Source organism: Natrix helvetica, assembly GCF_964273705.1.
Source record: "Natrix helvetica genome assembly, chromosome: 7".
Classification (NCBI taxonomy): Eukaryota; Metazoa; Chordata; class Lepidosauria; order Squamata; family Natricidae; genus Natrix; species Natrix helvetica.
The window spans coordinates 67,022,830-67,046,059 of NC_138558.1; the positions used below are offsets into that span (position 1 = coordinate 67,022,830).

The 23,230-nt window shown below is 44.6% G+C and overlaps 1 protein-coding gene across 1 annotated transcript in view; it reads left to right on the forward strand.

Annotated features, from left to right (window-relative positions):
* Nucleotides 1–22,845, forward strand: part of STIM2 (stromal interaction molecule 2) — a 119,187-nt gene extending 96,342 nt beyond the window's left edge. The window contains exons 4-12 of the mRNA XM_081958906.1: nt 1,857–1,968; nt 3,710–3,825; nt 7,683–7,860; nt 8,551–8,728; nt 10,459–10,626; nt 14,269–14,369; nt 16,821–17,059; nt 18,569–18,803; nt 21,791–22,845. Of these exons, the coding sequence (XP_081815032.1) occupies nt 1,857–1,968; nt 3,710–3,825; nt 7,683–7,860; nt 8,551–8,728; nt 10,459–10,626; nt 14,269–14,369; nt 16,821–17,059; nt 18,569–18,803; nt 21,791–22,286 (1,823 nt within the window). The 3' untranslated portion in view covers nt 22,287–22,845. The remainder of the gene's footprint in view (nt 1–1,856; nt 1,969–3,709; nt 3,826–7,682; nt 7,861–8,550; nt 8,729–10,458; nt 10,627–14,268; nt 14,370–16,820; nt 17,060–18,568; nt 18,804–21,790) is intronic.
* The last annotated feature ends 385 nt before the right edge of the window (nt 22,846–23,230 follow it).

Below are 23,230 nucleotides of genomic sequence, written 5' to 3' on the forward strand. Positions count from 1 at the left end.
AGGAGACTCTATTGTGGGGGAACTGAACTTCCGCTCAGCTCCAGAATTGAACAGGGGGTTTCCGGTTCGGACCTTTGTGGCTCCCGGTGTTTTCTTTTCTGTGGGAAACGGGTCCAAATGGCTCTTTGAGTGTTTAAGTTTGCCGACCCCTGTGTTAGGGTATGAGAAAAGGAAAGGGTGCAAAACTGAAATGGAGGTGCTTTGATCTTCTGAATCAAGGTGATATATACGGATGTTTGGAAGTGAAGAGGCATGTATGTGCCATAAAGAACAAATTGGTATCTGCTAATCTATTGTAGATGCAGTAAAAATTCCTACATTGGAGATAGCTGAATGTGTCACATACCAATAGATCTGGATAAAATTGCACAATGAGTGTACTCTTAACAGCAATAGCACTTAGACTTATATGCCACTTCACAGTGCTTTACAGCCATCTCTAAGCGGTTTACAGAGTCGGCCTCTTGCTCCCAACAATCTGAGTCCTCATTTTTTCCACCTTGGAAGGAAGGAAGGCTGAGTCAACCTGGAACCGGTGAGACTCAAACTGCCAAATTGCTGACAGCCAGCAGAAGTAGCTTGCAGAACTGTTATTATCTTCATTGATAAGGATCGTTGTCAAGATAAAATACAGGTAGTCCTTAACGTACAATAGTTCATTTAGTGACAGTTCGAAGTTACAAAGGCGCTGAAAAAAGTGATTTATGACCATTTTTAACCCGGCCATTGCAACATCCCCATGGTCACATGATCAAAATTCAGACGCATGGCAAATGATGGTTACAGTGGGGCGGGGATTATTTGGGTTATGGCTGTTTTTTCACATTTATGACAGTTACAGCATTTGGACTCTTGTCAACTGACTCATATTTATGACGGTTTGCAGTGTCCTGGCGAAACGTGATCCCCCTTCTGTGACCTTATGACAAGCAAAGTCGGATTCACTTAACAACTGCATTGCTAACTTAACCCCTGCAGTGATTCACTTAGCAACTGTGGCTAGAAAGGTCATAAAATGGGGAAAAACCCACTTAGCAACGGTCTTCCTTCCTTAGCAATGGCAATTTTGGACCGAATAGTAGTCATGGGTCGAGGATTAACTACATAGTTCATTAAAAATGCCACACGTTTTTGTGCTTCAATATTTACCCTTTTCCCCTGAAAATAAGACCTCCCCGGATAATAAGCCCAATTGGGGCTAAAATAAACCTTGCCCTGAAAATAAGTCCTCTCTGAAAATATTGCAACACAGCAGCAGCCATGAGGTGACCATGCTTGCTCCCTCCCACACCTCAAAAATAATAAGACCTCCCCTGAAAATAAAGCCGAGCGCTTATTTCGGGGGTCAAAAGAAATTAAGACCCTCGAAATAAGTGCTTGGCCTTATTTTCGGGGAAACATGGTATATACACCACTTGTGTTTCTTGGCTTTCTTGCCCGTCATTCTCATTGTCTTCCTTTGGTGTCGCACACACGCCAGAATTACACAACTTGTATGGGAATTCCGAAGGAAATACATTGACTCCATTGTATGTGGGAAAAGATCCCAAATCAATTCTGAAGCCAAATTCTGCAGTAGAGGATGGCAGGGATCAAAAAGCTCCTAGAGTACATTCTATCGGTCACAAGATTTTATGTTTCAAAGACGCCGTGGAATTTTTTAATAAAGGAATATTTTGAAGAATTACTTGCTTATAATCTTTTGATAATCTTCGTTCTGATGAGCGCATGATGAGAACGGCAGACTTGCCAGTAAAGTACTTAAAAAAATTTTTTTTTAAGAAATATTTGGACTATGGATTCAGTTCTTCATAATCAGGCCTGTGGAAAATAACGTTTGTTTACATTTGTTGTAGTTCACAATTGGACACAAGAAGAGACGCTTCAGTGGTTGGTGGAATTTGTCGAACTTCCTCAGTATGAGAAGAATTTCAGAGAAAATAATGTCAAAGGAACAACATTGCCAAGGTCATTTTTCAATCTACTTAATTTCAGTAGAAGTTGTACCTTGATATCATCCATCTTGATCACTATTTGGAAAGAAGAAAGCAAATAGAACAGAACAGAATGGAGGAATGTAGACTGGAATAGAAATAGGAATAGAATAGCAATAGCAATAGCACTTAGACTTATATACTGCTTCATTGCGCTTTACAGCCCCCTCTAAGCAGTTTACAGAGTTAGCATATTGCCCCAAACAATCTGGGTCCTCATTTTACCCACCTCGGAAGGATGGAAGGCTGAGTCAACCTGGAGCCTGGTAAGATTTGATCTGCCAAATTATTGGCAGCCGGCAGCCAGCAGAAGTAGCCTGCAGTACTGCACTCTAACCACTGCGCCACTGCGGCTCCTGAATAGAATAGGAATAGGAATAGGATAGAATAAAATAGAATGGAGGAGGATAGGATAGAATAGAATAGAATGGAGGACAATAGGATAGGATAGAATAGAATAGGTCATACAAATACATTCATCATAAATCAACAGTGATAGTCATCAGATATTAAATAAGCAATCAACATAATACTGAAATACTAAAAAAAAAGCATTTTCTGGGAAACACACATGCTTCCTTTGTTTTTATCATGCTTCCAGCGTGCATCGAATGCGAACAGTGAAATATATCGATGCCAAAGTAATTTAGATATTTATATTAAGATATTGTTTACAGATTCTTTTCTGCAGTGCAGGATTATGTATTTATACGACACAATTATATCCGTAATGATTAGATGTGATTATATGGCATTTTATGTCCATTATTTCTAATCTACACGTAGGAAGCCTAATTGTACCAATCTACAAGTCTCTTGTGCAACAGCACAGCTACTATTCTTCAGTGGGAACATTGTAACCTGTATTTCATAAATGAAGGATTTAAGGGATAAAATTATAGCCTTAAACCTTGCACATGTGGACAGACAGACAGACAGACACACACACCAAATTTAGCTTTCTGGACATGAAGTCTTTGCTCTTGCCACAATACTGATGATGATTTTGATGTGGCTGTGGATGCGGGTGAAGATGAGGAGGCGGTGATGGAGTTGGAAGAGGAGGAGGAGTATATAATATTATTGAGAAGAACGGTTCCATCCTTTATGCAGGATGATCTTTAGCAGCTGCACAAATCTCACAGATGGACATTTTTGTATACAAGTAGACTAACAAAAGTTCATTTAGTGGCCAAACAACGTTACAATGGCACTGAAAAATGTGACTGTATGACCATTTCTCACAGTTATGGCCTTTGCAGCATTTCCATGATCCTGTGATCAGAATTCAGGCACTTGGCAACAGGCTCATATTTATGACGGTTGCGGTGTCCCGGTGTCACGTGATTCGCCCTTTGGGACCATCTCACAAGCAAAGTCAGTGGGGAAGCCAGATTCACTTAACAGCTACGTTACTAACTTAATTAACTGGAGTGATTCCCTTAACAATTGTGGCAGAAATAGTCGTAAAATGGAGCTGAAGTCACTTAACAAATGTCTCTCACTTAACAACAGAAATTTGGGGCTCGACTGTGATGGTCTATTACAGACATTTTGTTATTTCTGTACCTGTAATCCATGAAACGGGTGACTGGAAAACCACAGTGCCTCCGTGATTGTAGATTTTTGAACACAACACAGTATGCATTTTAGTTATGCCCTTAACAGTTCTTTTCAGGACAGCATTCTTAAAATCTTCATTTTATTGTGCACAGGATAGCAGTTAATGAACCTGCGTTTATGATGTCTCAGTTGAAAATTATTGATCGGAGCCACAGGCAGAAGCTTCACCTGAAGGCCTTGGATGTGGTTTTATTTGGACCCCTTACACGTTAGTACATCTTCACTATCTTCCGTTAAAAGCTTGTGTTATTTGTAACGACTAGCAGAGTTATGCTTTTTAATATTTCTCCCACATTGATGCTTCTGTGTATAATCTGGTGGTATTTACAAGTGCTATTACTTAATGACTTTGTGAATGAATTTCCGACCATTTTGACATATTTGTGTCAGTGACGTTTTGTGGCCCACCAGCAACCAGCGGAGCAGTCCTGGAGTCTGGGGAAGGCTCTGATGAGGGCTCTGTGTCGGAGGCAGAGAGGGGGCCAGAGCCGTCTGACACTTAGCAGCTGCCTTCAGAGTCAGACATCAGTGAGGCAGATGAACAGCTGGAGCCTGTTCCCAGTGTGCGCATACACAGAGTTGCCAGATGAAGGGAACAGCTAAGGAACAATGGTCAACTTGGGAGTAAGGCCACAGGTGGACATTGAATGGCCACTCCCATAGGGAATAAAAGAGGAGCGAAAGGGAGACAATTGCAGGAGACAATTAGTTCATTCCTGCATTCTTGTCAAGTATTGCAGCGTCTGAAATATATCGCCCTGGCCACTCTCCAAGCATGATAAAGGTCGGTAATTGTGAACTATCATGAAAGACTGTGGTAGAGGAAAGAGGAATTTGCTGGAGAGAAATTCACTATAAATTAAATAAAAGGGGCTTATCGGGACCAGGACTCTGCTTCGTGTTGCTGGGGAAGCCTAGGGCAAAACATGAGGAGGACAAAATAAAAAGCAGAAGGGAAAATGTGAACATTTACATCAGGAGCCCAACCACTCTTGAACCAGAGTAGAAATTACCTTATTTTTCAGAGTATAAGATGCACCTTTTCCCCCCCAAAAAGAGGGTGAAAATTTGGGTGCATCTTATACACTGAATGTAGCTCCATCCACCCCCACCAGAGGCCAAAGACGCGAGGCATGAAGGTAGTGATGGTCTGTGGCAATCCCTGCAGCCTGGAGCAGCTGATTGGGGGTATTTGGCAGTCTGATCCACCCGCCAACCAGCTGTGCTGAATCAGGCTGCAATAAGTGCTAAAGCTGACCTGGCTGTCAGAGTTTGCAGCAGCAATCACATTCAGAAAGCACAGTAACTGATTCAGCAGGATTCAAAATAATAATAATAATATACAATACATTACCAAAAGCAGGTTTTCCAAGGTAGCGGTAAATACAAGCAAAGCACAAGCAGTTTCACTTTCAGTTCTCTGCAAAGCCAGGCTCCTCCCTGTCTCCTTCTTGCTCACACAGCAAATTTCAGAGTCCAAATAGCCTTCATTGGCTGACTTAGTTGCTATACCTATTCATTGGCTGACCTTGTTACCATGTGTCAGCTGAATACCATGGATGCTGATAGGCAGAAGCAGAATTTTTTCTCTTCTTATTCTTCTTCCCAAAAACTAAGATGCATCTTATACTCCGGAGCATCTTATACTCTGAAAAATACGGTACTAGTTGTTGTAGCAATGCAACATCCTACCCCATGGGCTTTCTTCTTGTATACGTGCTATAGATAAAGCCTGTTCATAAGAGAATAATTCAGATCCAGTTACATATGTTAGGAAAATTAAAATGTTGAGAAACCTGTAAAGTCACTTTAGTTTAGTCATTTGTGGTGCTCTCCTTGCTTTGCCTCTGCTTGGAAAGCCTCTTGCATTTGCATAGTACAACCTAAGACTCTGCTATTCAAATATAATCTAGGTCAGGCACCCGAGAAATCCTCTGGGGTGATTATTAATTGCTTCCCAGCATGGGAAGATTTACATTTTATTTTTTTTAATTTTGTCGAGTCACAAATAATTGAAATAGATGTGGATATGGCATCTTATGCTGGTAAACTATTTCTCTGTGTTTATTTTTATTTTTTTAGATTTGTTTAGACTCACATCTGCCCAACTGGATATCTTGCTCTTTAAGCAAGTCAGATAAGGACCCTGCGTGATTATTATGAGATTCTTTCAATTTTCAGGAGTGTGGGGCAGACCACAGCTTACAGAACCCCCACCCCTCAAGCTAGTCAATGTACTTAGTCCTTTGGAAACAGGCTTTTAAGTTAAAAAAAAATATTGGACTAGGTTAGATGTGGTAAAAAAGAGACCAGGAATTCGAGTAAGATAGTTTTGAAAGCAACAGTTGATTCCGAACTCATCAAGCTAAATGATCATTAGTGGAAGGCAATACCCTTTCTAAGGTTTTCCTCATGCTGCCAGCTTTTGAGTGGAGGTTACAACAGCTCATTTAGTGTCTGTTCGAAGTTACAATACCACTGGTATTGACTTTCACAACTATGACAGTTGCAGCAGAGGTGGTATTCAGCTGGTTCCCTCCGGTTCGGACGAACTGGCAGCAGTGGCTGCAGGAGGTTCCCCCCCCCCCCCCCCGACAATGCGTGACCTTCTGTGCATGCGCAGGAGGCGGTGTACATGTGCAGAAGGTGGAGCGCGTGTGGGTGCTCACATTTGAGAACCGGTAGGGAAGGTAAGTGAATCCCATTGCTGCATTGCAGCATCCCCATGGTGACTTGATCAAAACCCAGAAGCTAAGTAACTGACTCATATATATGACAGTTGCAGTGTCCCAGGGTCACGTGATCCCCTCTTGCACGCTTCTCACAAGCAAAGTCAAGGGGGAAGCAAGATTCGCTTAGCAACGTTAAGTGTTACTAACATAAACAACTGCAGCGATTGACTTAACAACTATGGCAAAAAAGGTCGTAAAATGGGGCAAAACTCACTTAACTAATGTCTCACTTAGCATCCTAAACTTTGGGCTCAACTGTGGTCGTAATAGAGGACTAACAATCTTCTTTTAAAAAGCAGAAGATGAAATTCATATTACGGCTGGTTGGTGCTTTGGACATGAATCCAAAATATTGCTCCAGAATGCAGAAGACAAATGAATGCTGCAGTTGCTGACAGTTCATTAAAGCAGCTGCATACTTTTTCTATATTTCCATAATATTACAGTCCTGGAAAAAGATAAAGATCCTTTAACAATACTCTTTGCAAGTCACACTGAAGCCATGGGCTACCTGGCTTGCTTTTACTGGAACGAACCTGTATGGGGAATAAATTTTTAAGAGGAATGCTTTCGAGAATGGCGGGAAAAGATTAATAACTGGATTTAGATACAGTATGTAACAATGTTAAGTAATTTGTACCTTCCTTAATTCTTTCTCTTATGCTCTGCTAACCACAATGAGGTCGATGTGCTTTTGCTTCTCCTTTAGATGAATTAACTATAGCTTGTCATCAAAACCTAAATTTTGGCAGGGAGATGAATAGTTGTCTGCTACACCTATTCATCTCCACCCCCTGCCTTTTATCCCCAGAGCTAGGGCGGGGCTTCACTAGCAGTGGTGGTTATTCCGTCCCAAAGACCGGCCCATAGATTTCCATTGCTCTCCTCTCCTCTTCCTTCTGCGCATCCGCAGGCACTGGACCCAGCTGTTCTTCCTCTTCCTCATCAGCTACCTTCAGACCTGGGGGCTGTTGACTCTCCATCTGAGGGCTGACGGACGGCCCAGGCTCTGCCTCTCCCTGTCTCTCTCTCTGCCAGCTCCATTCCCTCTTCCCCCTCGGAGCTCCCAGGTTGCCTTGATGCTGCCCCTGACTCCCAGGCCTCCTCCTCATCTGATTTGTCTCCCAGAGGGGCCAGCGGCCGACAGGCCACAATAGTAAAGTTGTAAACTCTACCACAGGAGTTGTCTGACTAACATGTATTTTCAGTAAAAGAGAATTTTCAAAATCTTTCTGAGGTCTACATCCGAGAAGGATAAGCAGTGCCTCTTTTATTTATCCGAAAATAATGCCGAAATATGTTTTGTTCAAACTCACCTCACTGCCTTTTCTAGGCCCACCCCACAATTGGATGAAAGATTTTGTACTCACAATCTCCATAATGATTGGCATCGGAGGTTGCTGGTTTGCCTATGCACAGAACAAGACTTCAAAAGAGCATGTTACCAAAATGATGAAAGACTTGGAAAGCCTTCAGACCGCCGAACAGAGTCTTTGTGAATTGCAAGAAAGGTATTTTGAGAATGCTGGGATTATATACTCCATTAGGGTGTTCAAAAACTGCACAGAATTGTTATTACAAAATGTGACAGACCCCAAAGCTGAGAAAACAGTGGCTTCCAGCTTTACTTTGCATTCTCTCCATGTTAAGCTAGTTTACATAAAGTTAAGCTTATATTAAGAGGAATATTGATGTCAACTCATAAAGTTGTTATGGTGAGGAAAGGGGGGTGGGAGCGCATTCCACGCATACCTTCGGCTAGAGTTGGATCTCCGATTACCACAGCAGGCTTGTGTGAGGTGCACCTCATTGGAGAATGTGATTTATGATACAGACTGAGGGAAGGGAAGGAACAGCTATACTTCAAATGAGGCTCAGATCTGACTGCAATAGGGTATTGCCAATATGGTGCTCCTAATAAATGACTGGCTTTCTTTTGAAACTTGGTTCGAGGCTCATGAATCAATTAGGAAACCTGAAAATTGAGATGTTTGATCTCCTGGTCTGATTTAGCATAATTTCAGAATAAAACCTGACCGATTTATCAAGAGATTGGCAGTCATTCACTGTTCTACCTCCACTTTGACGCGATGCTTATAATCATGTTAAAAGTGTTTGCCCAGTTAATTGAACCGTGCACAGAAAGAGATAAATGTGGTCATATTTTTTTTTTGCTAAAAATGCCCCCCTCCCCCCCCAAGGCTTGAAAAAGCACAGGAAGAGAATCGCACTGTTGCCGTAGAAAAGCAGAACTTAGAACGCAAGATGATGGATGAAATCAGCGATGCGAAACGAGAAGCCTGCCGGCTCAAAGAGTTGAGGGAAGGAGCTGAATGTGAACTCAGCAGGCTTAAATATGCAGAAGAGGAGCTGGTGCAGGTATTTTTCAAGTTACATTCTAAGCTTCAGTTTGCATCTGGATTCCGTGATGCTTGCAAAAATTCTTGTACTTGCAAAAAACTTACAACTGTACATCTAGAAGCTGTTATCTCTGTCTATGGAGATTCTCAGTCATCTAGTGTTGTGGCCTGCCAGCAGACCTGGCAGCAGACTCGGATAGTGAGGAGGTTGGGGAGGAAGATGGGCCAATCCTGGAGTCTGGGGAAGGCTCTGATGAGGGCTCTGTGTCGGAGTCAGACATCAGTGAGGCAGATGAATGGCTGGAGCCTGTTCCCAGGGGGCACATGAGCATTGCCAGACGAAAGGAACAGCTAAGGAACAAGGGTCAACTTGGGAGTAAGGCCACAGGTGGACGGTGAATGGTCTTCCCATAGAGAATAAAAGAGGAGTGAAAGGGAAGTGGAGTTTACAGGAGACAATTAGTTCATTCCTGCATTCTTGCCAAGCAAACTGTAAATTAAATAAAAGATGTTTATTGGGACCAGGACTCGGCTTTGTGCTGCTGGGGAAGCCCAGGTCAGAACATTCACTTCTCATCCAAGAAGCTTCTTCAGCTCTGACTGGATGGTGGGGAATGGAAGGATTTATCCTCCTTGCAGACAGCTGGCCATTAGCATTCTTTTAAAGTAGGGTGTCAAACATGATTTCATTGAGGGTCGCGTCAGGGTTGTGTTTGACCTCAGGGGGAGCCAGGGGGGCATGGCCAGCTCGACATCACTCGTGTCAGTGGCGCCTGTGGTGGTCCGAGCGCTCTGCCAGAGAAAATGGGCTCCCAGGTTCCGTTTCTGGCTGTGACGGCCTCCTGCAACCCTCTGCCAATGAAAATGGAGCTCAGAAGGGCTGTGGGAGGCCGTTGCGAGCTCCGTTTTCAGCTGTGATGTCGTCCTGCAACCCGTGCGAGCTCCATTTTTACTGGCAGAGGCACTGCGGGCTGATCCTTCGCTGTTTCCAGGGAGCCCACGGGCCAGATCTAAGCACCCCGCAGGCCCTGAGTTTGACAGCCCTGTTTTAGAGTCATTGAGGCCACGTGGGAGTTTGTCTATGTCCTCAGGGTCACCTGAATAGTGGAAGTGGGTGTAGAGAAATCCCCAAGCTGCCTCAACAACTCTCTAAAAGGATGCAAATGACCAGCTGTCTGCAAGGAATATAAATCCTTCCATCCACCACCACCCCAGTCAGAGCTGAAGAAGTTTCTTGGATGAGAAGAGAAACATCTTTAAAAAAAAACCCAAAAGTCCAATTGCCTCTTGAAAAAGCTCCTTTTGGGCAGCAATTATCTCTGTATATTTCTATGACAAAGGGATGTTCTACTGTGGCTTTTGAAGGTTAGAAGCGCCTAATCTGAATTTGGATCCAATCTTCAAATAAAAGGTTCTCCATCATTCTATTCTAGATAAATAAACAATAAGTCAGGAACAAATGCAACTTAATCAGTGAGGCAAAATGAGGTCAGCCACAGAAATACATTTCAGAAAGTGGAATGTGGGTAAAAACCAGGTAAGGCTACGTATGCAGCAAGCTAGAACAAGATCTAGATCAATGTTCTGTTTGGTTAACTGAAGATCTTTCTTTCAGATTTGTTAATTAATTAACCAATTCATTACCCCGTTATCCTAGTCTTATTTATAAATGTTCAATTGGTTCTGTCAGATGTCTCGGGGAAAACGGGCCAGCACCTTTATCCAATCTAGCGCCTTCTGTTCATCTAGGTCCGTATGGCCTTGAAAAAGGCAGAGAAGGAGTTCGAATTGCGAAGCAATTGGTCTGTTCCAGATGCGCTGCAGAAATGGCTTCAGCTCACGCATGAAGTGGAAGTCCAGTACTACAACATTAAGAGACAAAATGCAGAAATGCAGCTAGCCATCGCCAAGGAAGAGGTACAGCTGCACGCTTGAAAATTGTTCATGACAAAATGGGAAAATGGAAGATGGTGGGTTTGGTGGCCGCTTATCATCATCTCAGGATGCAGGGCAATGATGGCTAACCTTTTTGTCGTTGTGTGCCAACACCCACAAAGCAATGTGTGCACGGCATCCCCCGCGCGCCCTACCCCGTGTGCATGTGTGTGCACCCCCCTGTGCTCCCCCCCGCGCATACCCATGCAACCTCCCCGTGCCCCATTTTGGCCTAGCAGGCCTCCTTGAAGACCCCTGAGACCAAAAACAGGCTGGGCCCCTCCGCATCCCCTGCGTTTCCCCTGCTCCCTGCACATGCACACATTACACACACCCCCATGCTCATGTGTCTTCTGCATGCACTCCGCGCATGTGCAGCAGAGACCTGAAAATCAGCTGGCCAGTGGGAGGCATGCATGCATACGGGGTGGAGCTGAGCTAGGACGACAGCTCGTGTGCCCGCAGAGAGGCATGTGTGCCATAGGTTAGCCATCACTCACTGGTTCGGTGATGGAACTTTCTTGATAGGTCCCCAGTGTTCCATTTGCTCTTTAAAAAAGCCACGAATGGGACACGTCAATCTTCCGGCCTTAGGAGGATTTGCTTCTGAAACCTGCTGAGATACTGCAGGGTAATGGCATGGCTTCAAACCATCCCGAGGAAGGATGGAACTGCCTTCTCCTGGATATTGAAATCAGCTTCAAATGGCATGAAAAGGGGAGGGGGTTGTAACCCCTTGAATTCTAGAGTGCCACATTCCCCTGTCCTCCATTCTTAGGGAAGTAGCTTCGATTTTTAAGAGTTGCACCCTCCGTATCTTTCCCTGTGATTCTAACAGCCTTTCTGCTAGACCAAGGGTCGGCAACCTTAAACACTGAAAGAGCCACAAAGATCCTAACTGAAAGCCCCCCATTCAATTCTGGAGCTGACTGGAAGTCCGGTTCCCCCTCTTAGCGCAGCATCCCTTTTCCTCTACCTGTCCTAACTGAAAACCGTATCAATTGTGGAGCTGACTGGCGACAGGGAGCCACAGCAGAAGACGAAAGAACCACACGCGGCTCCAGAGCCATGGGTTGCCAACTCCTGTGTTAGACACAGCGAGACCAGATATTCATGAGTTGATTTAAAAAAAAAAGTTGTTATTTTTGCCTATGCTTTAAAAGATTGTGATAGCAACATCAAAGGCCACAAACTCAAGTTATTTTTCTTAAACAAGACGTTATTCCAGGAGGTGAATTTTAAAAATAATAATAATGTGGTCTGTTGGGAAGCTGTTGGCTACATGAAAAAAAGTCATTAAGGTAATAAAATACAGTATAAACTGCTAATGTTCCTCATTCCAGGCTACTGGGTGGGAAGGCTTGTGTATTTGTGAAGCAGCTTGCAAGAATTTCTCTGGTCGTGCAGGCCTAACCTAGCCTTCTTTTACTGGGCAGTTATGATAATGGTATCAATCCTCAAGGAAATTAACCCTGGCTGTCCTTTAGGAGGTCAGATCCTGAAACTGAAGCCCAAATACTTTGGCCACCTAGTGAGAGGAGAGGACTCCTTGGAAAAGACCCTGATGTTGGGAAATATAGAAGGCAGAAGGAGAAGAGGATGGCAGAGTAGATATTGTCATGGAAGCCAAATCCAAATCCAAAAATGCCAAGGAATGTCTAGAAGCCTGACACTCTGACAAATCAGCCATCAACGGACACATAGACATTAACAACATCTATAGACTATGCAAAAGAGACCATCAACCAGCCCAAAAGGGAAAAAGACTCCAGTACCTCCCCACCTGTAATCAGCATAGATTACCATATTTTTCAGAGTATAAGATGCACCTTTCCCACCAAAAAATTGGGTGAAAATCTGGGTGCGTCTTGTACACGGAATACAGAATTTTTGGCCACCTGAAACCCCACCCCCTTTATATAGCCTCCCAAAGCCTATGCATGGCCTGTTTTTTGCTCGTTTTTGCCTACCCACCCCAGCCCCCTAGGAGCACTTTGCAAAAAAATGAGGCATGCAGAGGGTTTGGGAGGTCTGCAAAGTGCAAAACCTCTTTTTCTAAATTTACCTCTTCAAAATCTTCGTGTGTCTTATACTCCGGTGCGTCTTATAATCTGAACAATACGGTAACTCCAAGGTCAACTTCAAATCAACAATCAAGTAAGCAATACCTCCATGAAGAAACTGCCAAAGAGCCATCAGTAAACAGGCCAACCAAAGAACCTCTAAGTCCGTCCCCACCCCCACAGTCAGGCAGGACACCACAATGTAAACTGAGAGCAAACCTCACTCCTTACTAGCACTGGTGATAGTCTGTAGAGATTCCCAGTCATCCAAATCATGGTTGGCCCAAAGGTGTTTTTTCAGGGGGCAACTGGACTTACTTGTTTTTTCTTTTGAAGATGTTTTGCTTCTCATCCAAGAAGCTTCTTCAGCTCTGACGGGATGGTGGGAAATGGAAGGATTTATATTCCTTGCAGACAGCTGGCCATTTCCATCTTCTTAGAGGGTTGGTGATGCACTTGGAGGTTTAATCTGTTTCCTCAGGGTCACCTGCGTGGTTTTTCTGGTTCCTATAGTCTGCAACGTGTAGCATGCAAATGACCAGCTATCTGCAAAGAATCTAAATCCTTCCATTCCCCACCATCCAGTGAGAGCTGAAGCAACTTCATGGGTGAGAAGCGAAACGTCTTTCAAAGAGAAAGACAAGAAAGTCCAGTTGCCTCCTGAAAAAGCACCTTTGGGGTTGCCCTGATGATGTTACCTAGTTAGGGTAATGCAAAACATCTGCAAGAAAGCAAGCAAGCTCAGAGAACACCAGGGACCCCTCAGTGTCATTGATGCAATGAACATGAATTTGGAAGACAGTGGAGGACAGGAGGGCCTGGAATGCTATGGTCTACAGGGCATGACTTAGTGACTGAATTGTTGTTGTTGCGAAGTTGTGTCCGATCCATCACAACCCCATGGGCAACGTTCCTCCAGGCCTTCCTGTCCTCTACCATCCTCTGGAGTCCATTGAAGCTCACACCGACTGCTTCAGTGACTCCATCCAGCCACCTCATTCTCTGTAGTCCCCTTCTTCTTTTGGCCTCAATCTTTCCCAGCATGAGGTTCTTCTCCAGGGAGTCCTTCCTTCTCATTAGGTGGCCAAAGTCTTTTGAGTTTTCTCTTCAGGATCTGGCCTTCTAAAGAGCACTCAGGGTTGATCTCCTCTAGGACTGACCGGTTGGATCGCCTTGCAGTCCAAGGGACTCACAGGAGTCTTCTCCAGCACCAGAGTTCAAAGGTATTGATTCTTTGGCGCTCAAGGGATGGGGTAATCCTTGAAATAAACAGGACAGAGAGCTGAGTGATCAAATAAGGTTTCAGCCTTGAGTATTAGCCCATGCCCTGTTTCTGTTGCTGGCCACTGAAGACCATCTATAGATCTAGTTGACCATGGGCTCAAAGCAGCATCCCATCTTCTACCCTAGTGTCCAAAGGGAGAAGACATTTTTTTGAAGATGCAGCTAAGACAGAATGTCTCTTCAGATACCGGCCACAAGAAAGGAGAAATTCGTCTCTCTTTTCCCCACTTTCGCACGGCTGAAACAAGCCTTAAATCCCTGTAATGTTTCATTTCAGGCAGAGAAAATTAAAAAGAAGAGAAATACTGTATTTGGGACGTTACACGTTGCACACAGCTCTTCACTTGATGAAGTGGACCACAAGATTCTGGAAGCAAAGTAAGACATGTAGTAGACATGACACCCTTTCTATTGGTTATGGAACCTTGTGTTGTTGTTGTTGTTGTTGTTGTTGTTGTTTTTTAAAAATGGGGCTTACACCAGAGGTTGTGTTCAGCCGGTTCGGACTGGTTCGTCTGCGTCTGGGCCTGGTCACATGCCCCGGCTCCAAAACCTCCTATGTAGCCTCATTTTCAATGCTAATGCACATGCGGGCACGCCGCATGCGCGAGCAAAGCACAAGCGTAGAAGGCGCGCAGCCGATGTGCGCACGCGTGCATGCTCGCAGTTGCGAACCAGTGGTAAACCTAAGTGAATCCCATTGCTGGCTCACACATTTTAAATTAAAAGCTCAACATAATTGGAACGAAGTCCTTCAAGGTGGGGATGCTTCAGGAAGGGCTAGGATTGTCTGTAGGATGGCCGCAGCTTCCTGCTGATCAGTCCTTGTCTATTCTAGCTGATACTGTCTTCTAAATGGGCACAGATCCAGTATGGGACAGTGTATTTTTTGGAAGGGTTCAATTCTTCCTCCAGCCCTTAAGGAGACAGTGAAGCTCCACCTTATGAAAAGCAAGATTCCTGGATTTGGTCATCTTGGAGAGTTACAGTCGAGTCTTGCAAAATTGTATTAACGTAGCCTCAGAATAACATTATTTCAACTAGCCCTGCTTCCTGCCTGGCTCCCCTGGTAGGGATGATACTAAGTGATGGGGGGGGGGGGGGGGTTTGTCACATGATGTTATACAGGACCTACGACCACATTGATTAGCGATGGAAATTCCACTCCCAATTGCCATCATAACATGGGGACTGGTAAAATGTATTAGCTGCCCATCTTAAAGCACACGGTTACTCTTGAGCGGCTTACGATTTTCAAAGACAGAACTATATAAAACCTATTAGTAAAGGAGAATATTTGTAGCTCAGGATTGACGTGAGAGGTCCTTGGTGCTCACTGAGGTTGCGGGTTTTCTTGCAGCACCAATGATGTTACCTAGTTTGGGTAATAAAACGTCTGTAAGAAGACAAACAAGCTCAGAGAGCACCAAGGACCCCTTATATAAAATCCAATAATATAAGTACAACACTATATAAAAAGCATATATCAGCCCAACTAAAAAGATGGGGAGGGAAGGAGCATGATTAGATTAGCACTTAGACTTTGTATACCGCTTCACAGTGCTTTGCAGCCCTCTCTAAGCAGTTTACAGAGTCAGCCTCTTGCCCCCAACAATCTGGCTCCTCATTTTACCAACCTCGGAAGGATGGACGGCTGAGTCAACTTTGAGCCAGTCAGAATCGAACTGCCGAAGCGCTGGAAGTTGCAGTCAGCAGAATTAGCTGAAATAATGCATTCTAATGAGTGCGCTACCACAGCTCCTGTATGTATAACTCTTGATGGAACAACCTGTCTCTTAAATGAATTAATGCACAACCTAGTTGTTCTTATGGAGCCACACCCCCTGCTGGGGCAGTAGGTAGATGCTATAGCCTGGAAAACCCTTGGCCAGCTTCATCTGTCAGCTGCTTGCTTTCCTGAACTGGGCCAGCATAGAGTAAAGGACACCTTTGTTGTTTCTCAGTGACCCGAGTGCAACTTTACATTGGGTTGTTCTTGAGGTTGGTGTAGCACCGAAGGCAGAAGCCTCATTGCTGACCGGTATTTAAATACAGGTACTGTGTTACCCCGAAACTGCTGCTGTGTTGCAATATTTTCAGGGAGGGCTTATTTTCGGGGGAGAACTTTTTTTAGCACATGCTCTCAAAAGCCCGATTGGGCTTATTATCCGGGGATGTCTTATTTTCAGGGAAACAGGGTAGTCCTTGATGTATGGCCACAATTGAGCCCTCTACCTTAGCTTGCTAAGTGGGACATTTGTTCAGCAAAGTTTCCCCCCATTTTATGACTTTTCTTACCGCTTTTGTTAAGCGAATCGCTGTGGTTGTTGAATTAGTAACAGGTTTGTTAAGTGAATCTGGCTTCCCCATTGATGTTGCTTGTCAGAAGATCGCAAAAGGGGATTGTGTGACCCAGGGACCCAGTTTGAAGGGCTTTTCTCTGACCTACCAAGGAACTGCTGGTTCCTCTTGGTCATCTGAGACGTCCCTTCTTTTCCCCTGTCCCTCCAGGACAGGTTTCGGGCCGAAGATTTCCCGACAGCGGTTTGTCCGACTGGATTTCTGCAGGGCTTGGCAGAGTCCACTTTTTTCCAGCCGGTCTCGCCGCGATACTTCCGGCTTCCCCCCTTCAGTTATCGAACTTATGAATGTAAATCACGGAGATGTTGCAACGGTCATAAGTGTGAAAAACCATCCTCGGTCACACTTTTTCCTCACTGCCGCCATAACTCCCAAACGGTCACTAAACGAGCTGTTGTATGTCGAGGACAATCTGTATTGTTGTGGGTGTGTGACATAGCGTGTTTTAATCTCTTGACTTCTTCCTAGGAAAGCACTTTCTGAATTAACTACCTGCTTGAGGGAGCGACTCTACCGATGGCAGCAGATTGAGAAGATCTGCGGCTTCCAAATAGCCTATAACTCAGGGCTGCCAAGCCTGACCTCCTCCCTCTATTCAGATCACAGTTGGGTGGTCATGCCGCGAGTATCCATCCCACCCTACCCAATCGCGGGGGGAGTCGACGACCTCGATGAAGATACCCCTCCCATCATTTCCCAGTTCCATGGTATGTGGTGGGATATCTCAGATGACCTCAGACGACGGGGAGACACACATAATTGGGGCTTGCTAAATGTCTATGATTCTCAGTCATCCAGGTCATGGTTGTCCCAAAGATGCTTTTTATTCAAGAGACAACTGGTTTTTTTTTCCCTTTGAAGACATTTCCCTTCTCATCCAAGAAGCTTCTTCAGCTCTGACTGGATGGTGGGGAATGGGAGGATTTATATTCCTTGCAGACAGATGGTCATTTGCCTCCTTTTAGGGAGTTTAGAGGAAGAGAGAAGTGGGGGAACGAAAAGGGGGTGGGTGGGAAAGGCATTGATTTCCAACTCCCTTCGGTGGTGGAATTAACCTCAAACCTCAACTTTTGACTTTTACATAATGGTATAAAGTAGCCATTTCTACAACAACAAATCTTTCTAATCAGTAAAACCCAGAGTCAAAGTTTCATTTTTTTCCCACCTCAAGCACAAAGTCCAGAAGTGGTTTCCAAGTGGAAATAAAAGTATTTGTATTTTCTTCTTCGATCAAAGCAGTCAATTTAGCCATCTCTGCTATCTCGATCCATTTTTGCAGCCATTCGTTCATTGTGGGGATCGAGGTGACCTTCCATTTCTGTGCATAGAGTAGTCTTGCCACCCTCAACATATACAACAACGTTCAAAATGCCCCCCACCCCCAAGATTAATACCTTTAATGCAGAAAATTCTTAAAGTGAACATAAACAGAAAACCCGAGACTTTTCTTTTGGATTTAATGGAAAGGGACTGTGTTGGTTTTGGTTAAATGTTTGACTCAGGTGGCCTTCTCTTACTAGGCCAATGGTCAGCAACCTTAAAGACTCAAAGAGCTACAAAGGTCCTAAATGGGAAGCCCCCGGTTCAATTCTAGAGCCAACCGGAAGTCTGGTTCCCACACCATAGAGTCTCCTCCTAGCACAGCATCCTTGTTCCTCTACCTGTCCTAACTGAAAGCCCTATCCATTGTGGATCCAACCAGCAACAGGGAGCCGGAGCAGAGGGATGAACAAGCCACATGCGGCTCCAGAGCCACAAGTTGCTGACTCCTGTACTAGGCGGTAACCATGTCTTTCTCATGTGCTGCTGTATTTTAAAGAAGAGCATTAGGAAGGGGGAGAAAAGGAGTGGTGCAGTGGCCTAGAGGTGGAGCTCTCGCCTCACAATCAGGAGGCTGCGAGTTCAATCCTAGGTAGAGGCAGATATTTCTCTCTCTGGGCACAATGAAATAAATCTGCTGAACAAAACTCTGCATTGGTGACAAGAAGGTCACCTGGTCATTAAAACACTCTGCTAGCGCCACTCACTTGCCCAGGCTCCACCCCACAAGGGATTATGGGGTTGTTAAAAGAAGATGATTAGGAAGAAAAAACAAACAAAACCTTTATAAAAAGAGGTCTTCCAGAGACTTTTTCTGTCTTTGCAGAGTAATGTTTTGGTAGGGAAGCTGGACTGATGAACGGGCTTCTGAATCTGTTTCTTTCTGTTATTCTCAGGGTCTGCTGTGAAAACCAGCACCTTAGCACGGAGTAGCAGCATGTATCGCTCCAGGCGAAATGTGGTGCCGTCATCGCCTCAGTTGCAACATACAGCACAAACACCCCACGCTGCGCACACGCAAGCCACTCTGCACTCTGCGGACCCTGACCTCCTCTCCGTGTCCAGTTGCCCTGCTGCTTACCGTACCGAAGAAGAGGAGGAAGCAATTTACTTCACCGCTGACAAGCAGTGGTACGAACTTTGGCACCTTCACGCGCAGACCACATTAGAACAGATGATGGAGGATGAATTCTGGGCATTCTCCACTCTGAACCCTAGCACAAAAAACAAATATACCATATTTTTTGGAGTATAAGGTGCACCCCCCCCCAAAAAAAAGAGGGTGAAAATTTGGGTGTGACTTATATACTGAATGTTGCCTGCCCACCCGCTGACCCCCACCCTTTGGTCTCTGCCTCCCAGCAATTTGCTTCCTTGCAGCAAAAAGCTTGTTTCAGTTTCAGCTTCAGTACAGCCTGATTAGCACAAGCAGCTGATTGTTGGTTGGATCGCCTCCTGACCATCAGCTGTTTCAGGCTGCAGGGATTGCCATTGCCATTTTCTGCCTCCGCGTGCCCCATTTTCCTCCTCTGCATCCCATTTTTGGTCTCTGAGAGCCCCGTTTTTTTGCCTCCGCACGCCCCATTTTCTGCCCATTCCAATCCTCGCTGCCCAGAACGGGCAGAAAATGGGGCACACGGAGGGAGCAATAGGCTACTGCAAACCCTGCAGCCTTAAACAGATGATTGTTGGGAGGTGGATCCAATCGACAATCAGCTAATCAGGCTGTGCTGAAACTGAAACAGACTGTTTGCTGTTTGCTGCAACGAGGCAAATTGCTGGGGGGCAGAGGCAGATTTCCCCCCCTTATTTTCCTCCCCAAAAGCTAGATGCGTCTTATACTTCAGAGTGTCTTTTGTCCGAAAAATATGGTATATATTTCCCGTTAGAACTGAAAGACTATGATGAGCAGAGAAATTGTGGTAACCTTAGATCAGGGGTCTCCAAACTCGGCCTATCTATCTATCTATCTATCTATCTATCTATCTATCTATCTATCTATCTATCTATCATCTACCTACGTACCTACCTACCTACCTTCTGTATCTGCCTGCCTGCCCGCCCGCCCATCCATCCATCCATCCATCCATCCATCCATTCATCCATCCATCCATCCATCCATCCATTCATCCATCCATCTTCCCTATCCCACTATCCATCTGTCTGTCTTCACTGTCTGTCTGTCTGTCTCTCCCTACCTCTGTCCGTCCCCCCCTCTCTTTCCCCTCCTCTCTCTCATCATCTACCTACCTACCTCTTTATGTGCTGCCTATCTCATTTTGGAGCTATTCTTTGAGTAGAATTGGAGGCCTCTTAAGTTAATGTGGACACACCCATGAAGCTTTTTGTTTTAATAATAGAGAAATAATTCATTATTGCATTCTCTGGAAGTCCTCTTCCCCTCCCCAGTCTGGTTCCTGGGACTCCAGCATAGACTTCCATTCAAATACTAACCAGGGTTTGCTTAGCTTTCTAGATTAGACATGACTGGCTCACATTGCCACCTAGCGGAGCCTTCAAAACATAGTTCTAATTTGTCTATAGGGTTTTGCATATCAAACCGAAGATTACTGACCACAAATACCCAGACTTTTAGAGATACGCTTGTTGGTTGCTCTACCACAAATCACAAAGAAACTGCCAGTGTTTAGGCTGTTGTGATGGAAATAAAACCGTCACTGATTGTGAAGCCAATGCAATGGAGCTTCTGCATAAGTCAACTCATTTTGAGTTTCCATCTTAATATTTTCAGTAGGCAAAAAGTTATCTCGTGACCTCCCCTATTGTTAGAAATGCCACTGCTCTAATCGTAGGCTCTCAGCTGTGGCAGCTGGCAACATATGGATTTTGCCGAAATCTGCCACTTCTCCCTGCAAGTTAACCTTCCCTCTGGTTTTGAAGCCTAAAATGAGATATGGGGAAGGAATGGAAGGTTTTTCGAACATATTGTTTCCTTCCATAATGAGCATAATCTATGAATCTTTCATGACAGATACAGATAGTCCTTGACTTACAAAAAGATTTTAGCCAAAAATGTATGTTGCTAAGTAAAAATTTTTAAGTGAATTTTGCCCCAATCTATGGCCTTCCTTGTCATAGTTGTTCAGTGAATCACTGCAGTTGTTAACTTAGTAATTCGATTGCTAACTAAATCTGGCTTCCCCGTTGAATTTGTTTGTCCGGGGGTCCCAAAATGGGATCACACGAGACCCTGCGGCCCTCACAATTATGAGTCAGTTGCCAAGCAGCTGAAGGTTGATCACATGACCATGGGGATTCTGCAGTGGTCATAAGTGTGAAACCTGTCATAAGTCATTGCATCTTTGAACGGTGCCTGTTGTAAGTTGAGGACTGCCTGTATGTACCATATTTTTCAGAGTATAAGACGCACCCCCCCCAAAAGAGGGTGCATCTTATACACCGAATGTGGCCCTGCCAACCTGCCGGCCCCCACCCTTTGGCCTCTGTCTCCCAGCAATTTGCCTCCTTCCACCAAACAGCAAACAGCCTGTTTCAGTTTCAGCTTCAGTACAGCCTGATTAGCACAAGCAGCTGATTGTTGTTTGGATCAGCCTCCTGACTATCAGCTGTTTCAGGCTGCAGGGATTGCCATTGCCATTTGTTGCCTCTGCAAGCTCCATTTTTGGCCTTTGCATCCCATTTTTGGCCTCTGCACGCCCCATTTTCACTCTCCACATACTCCATTTTCCTCCCATTCTGATCCCCACTGCCCAGAACGCGCAGAAAATGGGGCACGCAGAGTGCCGAAACTGGGCGTGCGGAGGCCAAAAATGGGGCATGTGGAGGTGGCAATAGGCTATGGCAATCCCTGCAGCCCAAAACAGCTGATGGTCGGGAGGCCGATACAATCGACAACCTGCTGCTTGTGCTAATCAGGCTGTGCTGAAGCTGAAACTGAAACAGGCTGTTTGCTGCAAGGAGACAAATTGCTGGGAGGCAGAGGCAGATTTTTTTTGTTTCTTATTTTCCTCAAAAAAGCTAGGTACGTCCTATACTCCAAAAAAATATGGTAAACCTTATCACGTTGCCCATTCAATGGACTTGAGTGACTGTACAGATTAACTCGATCTCTTGATGTGTCTCCTCTGTGTTTCTAGGGAAGTCCAGGATACCGTTTCCGAGTGCGATTCCTTCAATTCTTCCGTGGGAAGGAAGCAGTCTCCCCCTTCGAGCCTCAAAATATATCAACCCCTGTCACCTCAAAAGACATCCCAGGAGGATGTGTCCTTAGAACAATCCTCTACTGGAGACTCTTCCTCCCTCACCGCCGATATCTCCAGGGGTTCTCCAGACTGCGTGGGGCTAACGGAAACGAAAAGTATGATCTTCAGTCCCGCGAGCAAAGTGTACAACGGCATCCTGGAGAAGTCCTGCAGCATGAACCAGCTCTCCAGCAGCGGCGGCGGCAGCAGTGTTCCGCTCCCCAAACCTCGGCACACGTCATGTTCCTCCACCAGCAGCGAAAGCCGAGCTGGGCACGAACCTTCTTCCGCCTCCCGGATAAGTACCATTTCACAAGACCTTTATCACAACGGAGAGCGGAACAAAAAACCATCCAAAATCAAGAGCCTTTTCAAGAAGAAATCCAAGTAAGACTGCTTGGAGAGAGGGGAGATTCCCCCTTTTCAACCACACGGCATTCTTTTTGACTCTGCGGTCATTATTCGTATTGTTATTATTTAAATTAAGAATGTAGTTGTCAAGACTTTTCTAAGCCACAGCAAGAAATTATCTTAGGTCAACTCTTCTTTTTCTTCTGTTTTAAAAGTTCAAAGTGCATCAAGCTGTCAATGAGAAATTTTTCAATTTCAAGACAGTTTTACTACTTAACGGTCATTCGTCTATTTATTTCTGCTTTTTTTTTTTTAGTTTATATATAAAACATTTCTAAAATTAAAAAAAATAAAAGATCAGCAACACTTTAACACAAGCTTTAACGGACTTCGTAAGCCTCCGTGGGCTTGCCATTTTTTTTTCCTTCCCTTGTTTACCTGAGCATCTTCTTAATCTTTCCATAGAAGCTATGATTATTGTGTACTGGACATAACATAACTTTTGAATGAAGTACAACTTACTTAAAATTGCACTACTGTTCTCCCGACTGGAAAGTATCTTTGCAAAGTAAAAATAAAGGAAGAGATGAGTTGGTTCACTGTTGCAGGTTTTTTTTAGGTCGTTTCTACGTAGAAGTTAGCATTTCTAACCGTTAACTTCTGGGCCTGGAATCTCGTTTTAAATACATTTATTAACCTAACAGATTGGGTCATGTTGTTAAAGATCGCGCTAATCCAGAGCCTTCACTATGATTTTATCGCATTGCACAGGCTGCCTGGGTAGAAATATGTGTCAAGAGAAGCGGTTGTGGATTTCACACCCAAGTGGGAATACGTCGGTCTTTTTACCACGACGGGGCTATTCACAGATGTAAACCTGGGTTTGGGAGAAATGTGGGCACTTGTTTACAAACTTTGACAGTGAAAGGACGATTGATTTATGAATATTTGTACTGTGGCAAAGAGAATAAATTGAAAATCCTA